General features: G+C 36.2%; 1 protein-coding gene across 1 annotated transcript in view; it reads right to left on the minus strand.

The window, feature by feature from the left end:
- WDR49 (WD repeat domain 49) overlaps positions 1-14724 on the minus strand; it is a 182063-nt gene that overhangs the window by 41496 nt on the left and 125843 nt on the right. Inside the window, exons 12-16 of the mRNA XM_034957691.3 lie at positions 12665-12763; positions 10904-11068; positions 8839-9026; positions 7595-7792; positions 2086-2255 (exon numbers count right to left, since the gene is read on the minus strand). Coding sequence (XP_034813582.1) covers positions 2086-2255; positions 7595-7792; positions 8839-9026; positions 10904-11068; positions 12665-12763 — 820 coding nt within the window. The remainder of the gene's footprint in view (positions 1-2085; positions 2256-7594; positions 7793-8838; positions 9027-10903; positions 11069-12664; positions 12764-14724) is intronic.

The following is a 14724-nucleotide window of genomic DNA, read 5'->3' on the forward strand; positions in this document are numbered from 1 at the left end:
AACAAAGCAAGACAGCCTCAAAAAAAATGTTTAAAGGATAACTGAGTTTGTCATAAGGAATGGGAAATTAGTATCTTGGCTGAAATACTCTTAAACAGGAATCTGTAATACTTGCTTTCACTCTGCTATGCATGTGATGGAAAGAAAAAATATGATCTGTCTGTGTTACCCTAAGGTAACTTTATTTCTTCATCTGTAAGATTGAGTAGGGTAGGTGGGTGGGGACATTTTATCCTATGTAAAGTCTTTCCATTCCCAGCATTCTATGATTGTACAGGATTGCTCATGCTAGATTTCTAAACTGAAAATATCCTTCTGCCTAAATGTAAAATGCCACTTGACATTTCTGCAAGCCATAATTCAAGGAAATGGAAGAACAAATACCAAAGTAATTTAGCATAACAGAATGCTAAAGGGGAATTTTTTTCTTCTATCTATGTGTCAGCGGAGGTTCAAAAAGTTTGAAAGCAAAGTAATTTATTGAGATGTTTAATACAAAAGTATTTCTACATGCCAAAATGAGGTGGTTAGACTCTGTGTGAAGAGTCATTTTGCCAAGAAGGTAGCTCCAAAACTGATCTTGTGACACTTAAGCCAACCATCACTTTAAGATATAAACAAAGGATGCAGAAACTACAAGGGATGATTGCATCAGAGAGAGTCTTATGTGTGAATTGAGACCCACTCCATTGGAGGGGAGGAAAGCTTTTCTCTTTTTCATTTCTAGCCTCTATTCACATAGCCCAAATAGCTTAAGGTAGTCCTCTAGGGTAACGATGAGAGGGACACAGCAGACCTGTGTCTCACTAACACCTGAAGAAGTCTACAGGCAAAAAGCTGTACCTGGAGTTGCAGGGAGCAGTGGGGAAACAGTGGAAAAGTTGGTATTGCAAAATGTTTGAGTTTCCTACAGGCCAAGCAGAAGTTAAACCAGGAGTTGTGCAAGAGGGGAGGCTTGGCAATGTGCAGGACTGTAACAGAAAACACTGTGATGTGTATTACAAGGGTCATGAGCTGGAGGAGGTGAGCCATAAGAAACTAGTCAAAGAGTTCATGAGTTTGGAAATGTGCAATGCAGAGATCCCTCAGTGGGGTCATCAAAGAACCCTCAACTATACCCCCAGAAAAAAGAGAATGCTTTGCACATCTGTCAAGCCTCAAGAACAGCAATGCTACCTTTTTCCTTCTTCCCATCCTCAGTGAAAGGAAAACTGTGACTACTGAGTTAAAGGGAAGAAGAAAAGACAGTTCTCTCTGGTGTTTCACCTGTTTAACATAGAATGTTACAGAAGCAATGAATTAAAGCATGATGGGAGTTTTATAGAATGACTATTTTCTTGTCAGCTCTGAGTAAACCCCATTTCTTTTCTCACATTGAACAAATAATAAACCAAAAGCGCCAAAATATTTTTATTATTCTCCAAGTAATAAGCTCAGATATCTATCTCTACAAGAATAAAATAGCCATTTAGCATGAAAGTTAAGTTATGAGAGCATGGTTTAGCAAAAGTATAGAAAACAAAAGAACTAAACTCCTTAACATGAGAGCATAAATGAAATATAAATATGGAATCTAGCAGAGCGATGTGAAGAGAAGAACATCTGAGCAACATAGAGGGACGAGAAGCCTTAAGGAAGTGAAGTCTAACTTCAAAGTTAAGCTCTTTGAACTTTTGTCACATAAACCGCTGTGCACTTTATCAAAACCAGGAGTAAAATCTGATACACATTCTAAGACAGATAGATAGATAGATAGATAGATAGATAGATAGATAGATAGATAGATAGATAGTTTTTGAAGAAAGGGGCAAATTTTCACAATTAGATTGATGATGGAGTAGCAGTAAAAGACTAGATGGCACTTAATACATATCAAGAATCAATGTAGTCAAGAAATAAGAACCAAATATGGCCCCGATAATATAAGTCACTCATTCATACACACCTACCAATCCCCCAAATTTTGGAGAAATCTTGAGGTAGTCATTGAACATTCCACAGAGGACAGAAGGAAATTTGGACCAATCTTATCTATGTCTTATCTAGACTTCAGTTGACATCTGGCTAATGTTCAAAATTACTTACTTGTACGTTGAGTCATCTTTGTTTTTCTTATTAAGTAGAGAATGTTCTGTTGGGTCTAAACAAGATTCCTCCTTAGAAAATAAGGAAATTTCCTTTTGAATCTCACTTTCCACTAAATTAGTATCTCTTTTAGGAAGGAAAAGGCAGTTTTCAATATGCCAGTGCTTTGCCTGAAAAAAACGAAAACATCTGTTTTATTTTTATGAAATTTATTTTCTTCAAACATTTACATGTGTTTACCATGTGCTGGATTACTAATTAAAGTCCTGGGGTGGGACACACAAGAAGATGAAAAAGACATGACTCCGGTCCACAAGAAGCTTACAGTTTTACAGGGGAAATGAAAGACTTTCATGTAACTTTAATAAAGGTAGAAAATGAGATATGTCATAAGAAACAAAAATTCTCTGAAGAGATAATAATGAACTACAAAAATTTTTTTACCATTCCCATTTTAAAATTCTGAATAGCCAGATGTATATTTACTAAAAACGAAACAAAACTTTTGTTAAAGAATTGCCACACTTATTTATTCCCTCAACTACTTTATTTGCGTGTTACCTCCTTAAATGTTTTCAAAAGCCAATTCAGTTATTAAATATTGTTTTCTAAAAATTATGTGTGTTATATAATAGTTTTCACAGATTTGGCTACACTTCTTAAAATGCATTCATCTAGCAAAAGTTCCCCATTAACAATCTATTTTATGTTTTAAATACAGAGCCAATTTTCTCATCTTATATCAATACACTTCATGCACACAGAATGTTCCAGAGAATGCAGCCTGTGAGATATGAGGGGAACCGTAGGCATCCTGCAGATATTTGGCTGGTGTGCAAATTGATCAGACTTGTCATAAGTGTTTGCAGAATAAAATGCCTACAGGGCCAGTCAAATAATATCAATGAATGAATTGAACCTAATACAAGAAAATAAATGGGTAATAAATAGTAAATAAAACTCACCCTCAGTTTTTAAGGCAATAAAAAAATTCAGAGACTACACTGAATTAAAGAGAACCCATTTTACATAAAAGCCATAGTTACTCTTAAGGAATGACATACATTCTTTTTTTTTTTTTTCACTTTAAGTTCTGGGATACATGTGCTGAACATTCAGGCTTGTTACATAGGTATACATGTGCCATGGTGGTTTGCTGCACCTATCAACCCATCATCTAAGTTTTAAGCTCCACATGCATTAGGTATTTATCTTAATGCTCTACCTCCCCTTTCCCCCACCCCCCGACAGGCCCCGGTGAGGGATGTTCCTCTCCCTGTGTCCATGTGTTCTAATTGTTCAACTCTCACTTATGAGTGAGAACATGTGGTGTTTGGTTTTCTGTTCCTGTGTTAGTTTGCTGAGGATGATGGTTTCCAGCTTCATCCATGTCCTTGCAAAGACAAGAACTCATCCTGTTTTATGGCTGCATAGTATTCCATCGTTTATATGTGCCACATTTTCTTTTTCTGGTCTATCATTGATGGGTATTTGGGTTGGTTCCAAGTCTTTGCTATTGTAAATAGTGCTGCAAAAAACATACATGTGCATGTGTATTTAATAGTAGAATGATTTATAATCCGCTGAGTATATATTCAGTAATGGGATTCCTGAATCAAATGGTATTTCTGGTTCTAGATCCTTGAGGAGTTGCCACACTGTCTTCCACAATGGTTGAACTAATTTGCACTCCCACCAACAGTGTAAAAGCATTCCTATTTCTCCACATCCTCACCAGCATCTGCTGTTTCCAGACTTTTTAATGATTGCCATTCTAACTGATGTGGGATGGTATCTCATTATGGTTTTGATATGCATTTCTCTAATGACCAGTGATGATGAGCTTTTTTTCAGTGTTTCTTGGCCACATAAATACCTTCTTTTGAGAAGTGTCTGTTCATATCCTTCACTCACGTTTCGATGGGGTTGTTTGGTTTCTTTCTTGTACATTTGTTTAAGTTCCTCATAGATTCTGGATATTAGACCTTTGTCAGATTGATTGATTGATTGATTGCAAAAATTTTCTCCCATTCTGTAGGTTGCCTGTTCACCCTGATGATATTTTCTTTTGCTGTGCAGAAGCTTTTTAGTTTAATTAGATTGCATTTGTCAACTTCAGCTTTTGCTGCAATTGCTTTTGGTATTTTAGTCATGATGTCTTTGCCCATGCCTATGTCCTGTATGGTTTTTACCTAGGTTTTCTTCTAGGGTTTTTATAGTTTTAGGTTTTACATTTAAGTCTTTAATCCATTTTGAGTTAATTTTTGTATAAGGTGTAAGAAAGGGGTCCAGTTTCTGTATTCTGCTTATGGCTAGCCAGTTTTCCCAGCACCATTTATTAAATAGGGAATAATTTCCCCATTGTTTGTTTATGTAAGGTTTGTCGAAGATCAGATGCTTGTAGGTGTGTGGTATTATTTATGAGGCCTCTGTTCTATTCCATTGGTCTCTTTATCTGTTTTGGTACCAGTACCATGCTGTTTTGGTTACTGTAGCCTTGCAGTATAGTTTGATGTCAGGTAGCATGATGTCTCCAGCTTTGTTCTTTTTGCTTAGGATTGTCTTGGCAACATGGGCTCTTTTTCGGTTCCATATAAAATTTAAAGTAGTTTTTTCTAGTTCTGTGAAGAAAGCCAATGATAGCTTGATGGGAATAGCATTGAATCTATAAATTACTTTGGGCAGTATGGCCATTTTCATGATATTGATTCTTCCTGTTCATGAGCATGGAGTGTTTTTCCATTTGTTTATGTCCTCCCTGATTTCCTTGAGCAACGATTTGTAGTTCTCCTTGAAGAGGTCCTTCATGTCCCTTGTAAGTTGTATTCCTAGGTATTTGATTTTCTTTGTAGCAATTGTGAATGGGAATTCGCTCATGATTGGGCTCTCTGCTTGTCTATTATTGGTGTACAGGAATGCTTGTGATTTTTGCACATTAATTTTGTATCCTGAGACTTTGCTGAAGTTCTTTATCAACTTAAGGCGTTTTTGGGCTGAGACGATGGGGTTTTCTAAATATACAATCATGTTGTATGCAAACAGAGACAATTTGACTTCCTCTCTGCCTATTTGAATACCCTTTATTTCTTTCTCTTGCCTGATTGCTCTTTTTTTAAGAGAAATGAGAAACTTGGATCTTTACACGAAATCTACTATTGTTTAAATGTGGGCAACTAAATCAAATTTTAATTATTCACTGGATGAAGAGACACAATCAAAGTCACTGGACATCAAATCAATCAGATGAGGAGAGTTGCCAGTACATAAATTCTGCCTAGCACAACAGTAGTTAGTGCACAAAGTGGGGCACTGAAGAATTTCAAGCATCATTTGAATTTCTTCTTATCCCACAATCACCTGTCAGCTTCGTGGGATAAACATGCATTTATGAATAAATCCTATTCACTCCTATTTCTCCAACTCTAGAAATAGACATACCATACAACTTACTTTTAAAAATCTAACCTGAAAACCAGCCTAAGGTCAATAGCTATGTTATAAAAGTGATTCTAATTTTTGTTTTTTTTTAAACAAACAAACAAACAAACAAAAGTCCCTTCTCTCCTCTCTCTTTCCTTTCCCTCTTTTCCATTCCCTTTCCCCTCCTTTCTGTTTCTTCTTCCCCACACTCTTTGCTCTACATCTTGGGACTAATGGCACTTATATTCAAGACAGCTTGATAAAAGTCAATCCTTTAAAAAATTAAAATTAAAAAAAAGAAGTAGTGCAAGCAGAAGGAACTAGAAAACCGTTTTCCCCAGCTTTGCTAGCCTTCAATTTGTAAAACTGACCCAGCTCTGATGACTCTTCTCCTGTCTTGAACAGAAGGGAAAAAATAAAATTATTCTCATGAGGGCTTTTTGCATCTGAAGTCCTTCAAAAAAGCAAGACTTCACAGAAACAACAAATAGTATCAATAATACAAAAATAAGCAGTTTTACAAGCACACATTTCTGAATTAAAATAAAATTTAGCTACAGATTATGTTTGGTGGGTGAACTTTATATGGCACCTACACCTAGAATGGTGTTATTTCTTGGTTCGACCCCGGATGTCTAAGGAACTTCTTAGGTCACCCACTTGCTGACGTTTCGTTTCTTTACCTGTTGTTCAAACCTCCACCTCATCTTGCCACAGCCTCTGTCAGCAATGCATTGGCTTCTTCAGTGGCCTGAAGCAGGCTTCCACCCTCTTTCCTGTCCAGACTGCCAGCCATGTCCCACCCTGTCTCACTGATCACATGCCTATATGAGTTCCCACTTAGCCGCTTTTTTTCCTGACTGAGAAAAGTCTAGTGCTTGTCTTATTTACAAAATACAAGAGATTGCTACAGCTCCTGAGTGTTACATTGAGACTGTCGTCTAGCCAATGTGGGTCCACCTCCCAGATGATTTTCTGATTTACCAACACCCTCTGCATCCTAAAGGGGTGCTTAGAATTCTTTCCACACAGGTTGGCCTCATCAAACTGACTTTACAAATACAGCAACAACAAACCTTGTCTTCCAACACTAAAAGAATTGCCTACTCTCCTGGCATAAGATTGGCACCTGAGGCTCCTAAATAGAACCAAATCAGCTGGCCAAACAGATATTGAGGCTTCACCTTAAACTTATACCAGGTTTGAATAGTACTGGTTGAAACCAATGAAACATATTTTGTCCACAAAAGCACAAATGGAACAGGAAAAGTTCCCAAGAAAGCAGAACGAAAAAATAACAGAAAATATGAGACTAAATATTTCCTTTCTTTCATGACTCCCACTTCCATTTCATTTCATAGGCAGGAGCAAGTCAGATCTTGAGAAAGGGGTTAAAAATGTGAGCTCTGAAGTGACCCAACTTGAGTTAAAAACAAAACTCTACCACGATTAGCTTCTGTGAGCTCAGGTGATTTATTCAAACTCTCTGTGCCTCTGTTTCCTTATCTGTAAAATGGGAATTGTGAGAGCTGCTCCCTCCTGAGTTGAGCAATTGTGAAGATTAAATGAGTTAATTCTTGAAAAACATCTTAGAACAGTACCCCACGTACACAAGAAAAACTCAGCAAATGTTAACTATTATTATTTGGCAGCAGTAAACCAGATAATGAATAGGATGATTGGTTTTTTTTTCTAAAATTTTCTGCATTTGATTATTACGTTCTTAGTTAACAGTCATAATCACCTGTCTTTTTAGTTACATGATCATTTTATCCACGTTGAACTTTTACTAAATTTTGAAATTGAAGGAATTTATTCTAGAGGAGAATTTTTTCTCAGAAATCCTAGAATATTTTGAGCTGCACAGAGCCCCCATCTTTCCATGTCTCTGGTGTCTTCCACTTGATGGAACTGTCTTGGTTAATGGAAAACAGGGCAAGAGTCGCCTGGAGCTACTGCTTCGGAAATGTTGTCAGTGCTTTCATGACTAATGAACATTAAACAGCTGATGAGATTCAAATAGAAATCAGCCCAAGTTAATACTAAATGTCAAATAAATACTAGAATAATAAAGAAGCAATATTTCTACCTGACCAAAGATCCAAACAGGAGCATTGCAGACACCAGTCACACAAATACTGCAGTCTGCAGAGGAGGAGATAATCAGTAACTGACCACCTGGCTCACACATCTCTAAGGAACTTATTCGGTCCTCATGAGGTTGGAATGATCTTATCAGAGTTGGGGCCTTGGTGATTTTGTTCTTACTGGAGTTAAGACAGTACTCCTGAATGAAAAGAAATACCAGAACTCTAAAAAATTCAAATATGAAATGATTACAATGACACAACACTTTTAAAAAAAGGCCGATTTTCAAACTTGGGAACAATAACCTATGATCCAAATGCAAAAGAAAAGTTCATGATAAAAGAGGCTAGAAAATGAAATTACATTAAAAAAAGGTTTCTAACTTATCTGATGACTTGGGAAATAAAAAAAAGGAACTAGTGGGGAAGGAGGAAGGAAAAAAAATATAAATAGTAAAGCCAATTATTTGATAGAGATGAACTTTACCACATACAGGTGGTCACATATACAACTTTTAAATATTATTAGAAAATTGAGCAGGTAATCAGTGATAAAAAAGAAAAAATCCCAAACTAACTCAGGGTAACAATAATGTTAAATGAAGGAATAGTCCTCTAGTATTTAAACTACATTTACAATCTCATTGCAGATAAGGTGTAGCCTCACCCCAGGCAACCTAGTGAGACCCTGTCTCTACAAAAAGTAAAATAAAATAAAATAAAATAAAATAAAATAAAATAAAATAAAATAATTAGCTGGGCATAGTGGAACACGCCTGTAGTCCTAGCTACTCAGGAGGCTGAGGTGGGAGGATGGCTGGAACCAGGAGTTTGAAGTTGCAGAGAGCTATAATCATGCCACTGCACTCCAGTCTAGGTGACAGAGGGAGATCCTGTCTCAAAATAAATAAATAAATAAGCAAATAAATAAATAAATACATTAAAAATAAGGTGTACCCTAATTATTTACATGCAAATAATGCTGCAGTGCCTTACTAACAATATTGCATTTCTAAATTGGATGACTTACTTAACAGAAGGTTGTCAATACTGAGAAAAACATGATTTTGCTCATTAATTATTTAAAAGAAGTCTCTGCATGAAACTTGTAAATGTTTTATTTAAAACACTTAGACTACACATTTTTTCCTTTGTTTAGGAGACAGACAAGGCTTGATTCATAGTTACCTGCAACAAAGGGTCACCAAAAATCTTAAAGGTAATGTGATAATGTTTTTCAATTTACCTCTATATTCCAGATTTTCAACCATCCATCAAGATCTCCTGTGGTAAGGTATCGATTCATCTTATCAGTAGACATAATAATCGATCCAACTCCACTATGAGCCAAAAATTCAGCCAGAAGTTGCTTCTTATATGTATCCCAAAATCTGACATAACCAGATCCTCCACATGATACCAGGTTAGCTCCTCCTAACATGTAAGGGAAAAATCTAACTAGAAAACTGAACAACAAATGCCAGAAATAACTTCTTCAGTGGCTTTCCCTGTGGAAACCATGTGATGTTGAAGAGGTGAGTAGCTCTGAGATCAATTCCCAGCACCACTTTAATTTTCTCAAATATAAAATGGAGGTAACACTATGATAACCTCACTGGTTTGTGTTGAGTATTAAATGAGATAGGATATTGAAGTGTTCCATTACGTTTAGTTCCCTTTTCTTCATTCATTATTCTGATGTTTTGGGGGTATTTAAAAGTTAGATAGAATTGTTTCTTCAGATAAAACATGAAATATTAATTCCAACATTATGATAATATTCTCATTATATAAAATTAATCTTCCCTAATAACCCACTGGACATATACAATGAAGTAAAAGTCCATATGCACAGATTTGGATGGAATATGTAGTGATAACAGAATAGCTATTGACTTCTCCATTTGGTAGCATGCTTAGAATTCTATTTATGAGCTTTCTTTAAATGTTTTCATCAATAATTCATTGTAAACCCTTATAAAACCCCTTTTTGGTGAATGAGCCTAGAACTAACCTTTTCATTTTCCATTTTTATAGGTTTTGTTGAAGCACTTTACCTAAGTTATTCTTTTGTGGCAAGGTTCCTATTATTTGATAAATCTGTAGATGACTTCCAGTTTGCTTCACAAATGTACTGCCAATAAACAATCATATCTATTTAAGGTAGAAATAATAACATGTAGCTGCCTCAGTGAGAACAATCTGGGAATACTGATAACATTAAAATTAGTATTGAGGAAATGAGAGTAATTTCAGGATAATAATTCATATTGTGAGTATAAGCAAGTTCTAGAAAATGGAAAGTTTTAGAATCTAATTGTTTCAAAGTTTATTCCAAACATCCCAGAATGTTTTTAAACTATACCTTTATTGATTCTTAATGATTAAAAATTTTATATGAAAATTATACAGATTTTCATCTGTAAATTAAATATGGGAAACAATAAACATAATTCAGATATGTTCATTTCCTTTTCAAATACATAATACATATATGTCTAGTTCCTAATGTTAAGAAAAATATACCCTGAAGATACGATTGTTATTTTAGATGAAAGGTAAAAAAATATACATTATTCTCCAAGGCAGATTTTCATTTTGGAAAGATGCGGGCTGCATCAACAGCATGCTAATATTGCCACTGACAACAAGGAAAAAATTAAGCAAATGGTTATTTCACTTACATAATATCATATAATTACAGTAAATCATAAAATAGCATCAATGTTAGTATACATCTCTGGAGAAGATATAACCAAAACTTAAAAAAAAAAAAAAAAAAAGATGAGAACAGAGAAGAGAGCAGGCAGCTCTTGTCCTGGGATTAGCAATTCTTTCAAATTCTGTTACTGTTCTTAACATCCATGCTCCTCATTATTCTCTTCCAGCCTATTTTGATTAGGTGCTTATATAGTCAGTCTCAGACTCAACTTTTCTGCTATATGTGGACTTAAGCTTTGACTTCGGCATACATCTTGCTGTGCCCCTACCATATTAAAACCTCTTTATGACAGGTCTGGGACAACAATTCTGATTGTTGCCCATATCCAATAATTTGTCAGAATTTTTCCCATCTTGATCTTGACATATACAACACTGGATAAATTAGTAGTGGGATGTAGTCTGGCTCCTGCTCTTGAATCCATCCTCCTCAATTCCAACTTCCTTTGCCATGGTCTGCGACCTCACTTGACACACTACTGACTGGTTAGCTACATGCAGTCAAATTCTACAAGATCTAGTAGAAATAGATTGGATTTTCTTTATTGCTCCCTTTCCAACTATATGTAAAATGTAAATATATATTTTACCTGTCACTGCAGTGTTTTTTCTTGCTTTAAGGAAGCAAAGTCTCATAACAGCATTTTTGCCCTCAGTGTCAATCTCAAAGTTGCAGACTCCCGTGGTAGAATGGTCTGCCACGGGGTGGGAGGGTTGGCTTCTCCCAGCACTGAGAAGTTTTTGAGGTTTTGTATCTGTGAGGGAGACAAAGCCAAGTATATTAATGAAGAAAAATATCTGCTTTTCAAACTAATGCCTATGAAATAGCAGGCCCACATCTATCACTATATCCAGTGACTCCAAGTCTCACAATAGACTTCCAGTCAACATCTATCAAGCCTTCTGCTATTTCTCAACCCCAACTTGAAGAATTGTTTGACATTATTTTTGTTTTTCATGTTCCATACACCCTTGCTCTGTTTTCACTTGATATGAATTAAGTAAGAACTTAATATTGGCATCAGTGCTAACATCTTAGGGATCCTAATATGCCCAGGACAAACGTAATTCCAATACTGTGGCATTTTCAACTTATTAATCATTAAAATTAATCTTGGAAATATAATGAACATGAGTTCTAAAGACTATTTATGTTTAATTAAATGAGCCTTTTTAACAATACTATTTGTTAGTGAGTTACTCTGGAGAAAACATTTCTAAGCATACTTCAATTATCTAATGACATCATCTCCAGGCCACACTAGTAAACACTGGGGATATCCGTCTCAGAATCTATGAACAGTCTGCCCATAGTTATGAAAAATCTATACAGACGTATTTTCAAAATTCCAAAATAAGAAATCTATTGCAATGCCTTTCATGTCTTTTAGAAATTTGATATTTATTCACTTTTCTCGTTAATTATCTCTCTGTGTATTGTAAAGCCCAGTGTAGAGGAAGAGGCAGAATTCCAACCTCCTCATGGCAAGTTCAGATGAATCTTAAAATGATTAGCTCTTAGTACATAAAGCAGGTCAGAGCTTTGTGTTTGCAACCAAGTATCCCCTAAATCTCTTCAGTTTGTTTTCCTACTCTTAAGAAAATAGCTTCTCAGCTTTTCACCCAAAAAGAAAACTGCATCTGATGACCAGTCCATTCCTAAAGTTCAATTCAGCCTCTATGAGTTCATTCAGTTGAGACAACAGAACCTCACTGGGCCATGAAGAATGACATTTTCATTACCAAAATAAATTAGTCTAAAGAAAAACCTTTAGTATCTAAGGAAACTGAAATAAAATGTGAAAGGCAATTGTCAAGACATTTTACTTAAGTATAAAATATTCATGTGCTCTGCTAAACTCCCATAAAATACAATATACTCCCATCTAATGTTCCTCATGGGCTTCTAAAGCAAGGAATAATTTAAGATTTCCAGGTGGCATAATATTTATTACAAGCTCTAGATTGAGTCTGAACAGCCTATCGAGTGAACATGAATTTCCATTTTTTTACCAAAGGGTACCTAACGTTCACTCTTAGGTAATTTGGCAAGGTTTATTGAAAAAAAATAAACTAAATAAAAATGAGAGTCTTGCTCCCTGCTGTCGGTAGTTCAGAAATACTGATGTAGCATAAAGAGAAGAAATGGCATGCCATGGAGAATGTGCTAAGCCAAGTAAATCTCGAGGTTCTCTTTAGCTACTTTGGCAAGACAATGATATCCTGAATCCTTCATGCTTATAGCCAATCATCTATAATTTAGGATCGAGTCACATCAGGCACATGCATGAACATCCAGGCCTACTGTGATTTGACTAGCCATGTTATTTTCGTTTCAAACTCACACTTACCTAATTTTGACTTTAGCAACCTCTGGTAATCAGGGTGAAGAACATGGTGAGCATTCTCTGTGCTATTGTTCCATAGAACAATTTCTCCATCATAACTCCCTACACAAGACAGGATGGAGAATATAAATTGCCAGGAGATTAAGATAGAAAATATGAGCAACAGCAATCAGAAGAGGTTATTAGCAACATATCTTACACAGAATATGGCACATAGTGGGCACTCTATATTTTTAGAAACATGAATAATAATAATTGGTATTTGTTTAACTCTAGAGCTTACAATCCCCACAGTATAATCTGAGCATGGGTGTGTAGAAATTACTGCTGTTTCCTTTTATTTTATGGTAATAAAGCATTCAGAACAGATGCTTTGCAAATAAAAAACTGGAGCTTGAGTCTTGGTTCTCCCACTTACTGTGTGACCTTGGGCATGTTATTTAACTCTGCTTGATGCTGCAATTTTCTCATCTATAAAAAAGAGTTAATAATTTTATTTATCTCATAGGGTTATTGTAGAGAATGAAAGTATTTACAATAGCACTGAGCATATTGTAAGTACTGGAAAAAATGTTAATTACCATCCTACTTTTTATTATTGGGTAAAAGCAAGTAAATCAAGTCCTCCTATGTTTCTGTTTCCTACGTCCCTTCTTGTGTGTGTATGTGTGTGGGTGGGTGTGTGTGTCTTCTCTTCATACTTTCCTTCCTATATTGAATATTGAATATTGTCTTTATTGAATATTGTCTTCTCCAATCCTGAAGTTTTTCCTACAGAAAGTCCTTCAGTACTGCTCTTCACAGAGAACAGAGAAAAGCCCAAATAGCCCAAAAGCCCAAAGTGAGGTGAAGTCTGCGCAACCATGTCCTGTGGAGGAACAAAGCAGCAATGCCCAGACCATTGTTCTCAGTGGCTCAGTGAGGACAGCTACCCACTGAGCAGAGTGTCTATGGTAAGGAGAGCAGAAGAGTCTGGGTGGGATGTACAAATGGTGACTTTTTTGGGATTAGGGGAGAGGAGAGAGAAATGCACACTAAACTCTGTATTGTCCTAGAAAGAGCAATCTCTTTGGGAGGCCGAGGTGGGCAGATCAGGAGGTCAGGAGTTCGAGACCAGCCTGGCCAACATGGTGAAACCCCGTCTCTACTAAAGATACAAAAAAAAAACTTAGCTGGGTGTGGTGGCATGTGCCTGTAATCCCAGCTACTAGGGAGGCTGAGGCAGCAGAATCACTTGAACCCTGGAGGCAGAGGTTGCAGTGAGCCGAGATTACACCATTGCACTCCAGCCTGGGCGACAGAGCGAGACTCCACTCCATCCAAAAAAAAAGAAAAAGAAAGCACAATCTGTGAAGCTCACAAATTGAACCAGGGGGATGGAGTTCAGCTGTCCATAGAAATATCCATCTTCTCCTATGCTTTACTAGCAGTGACTGACCAAATATTTCCACATAGGATTGATGGGAGGAGAATGAGTGAAGAGATTGTCTACCCACCAATACAACGGTATTTACTAATACTTTCACAATAACAACCACATCGTTTTACACTTCAGTGCCCATCACATTTCAGGATGTGATCCTCCCTGCAGGGGTGGCCTTCCAGTGGCTATAAAGCTAATTTACCTACAGAGTTGGCCTTACTAGAAAGTAATTTCATTAGTCCTGAAAACAGGGGAACTTTAAATATAGATAGATCAGTAAACTTCATATTGTAACACTTCATAGATACCCTGGATCTTTTCCTGTAAGTTTTCATTCCTCTTAATTGATGACATTTTTGGTTCTATAAAAAAAATTCAGCTGTCAAAATATGGACTTGAAAATTTCATGGTGCAATCTGTCTCTATAAATTGCATTCTTTGGCCAGAAATGATACAACAATTTTTCATTCTCTTTAATATGCCACATCAAAGCATGCCTATGAATCATTTTAAGAGCTTGGATTTGTAGACATTTTGTGAGGACAGACTTTTATCAATATTATCTGGGCTAAATTATGCCAAAGAGTTAATATGTTCACATTATGAAACATCTAAGTGCCACCAACGTGTGATTCGTACC

Source organism: Pan paniscus, chromosome 2, assembly GCF_029289425.2.
Source record: "Pan paniscus chromosome 2, NHGRI_mPanPan1-v2.0_pri, whole genome shotgun sequence".
NCBI classification, from domain to species: Eukaryota; Metazoa; Chordata; class Mammalia; order Primates; family Hominidae; genus Pan; species Pan paniscus.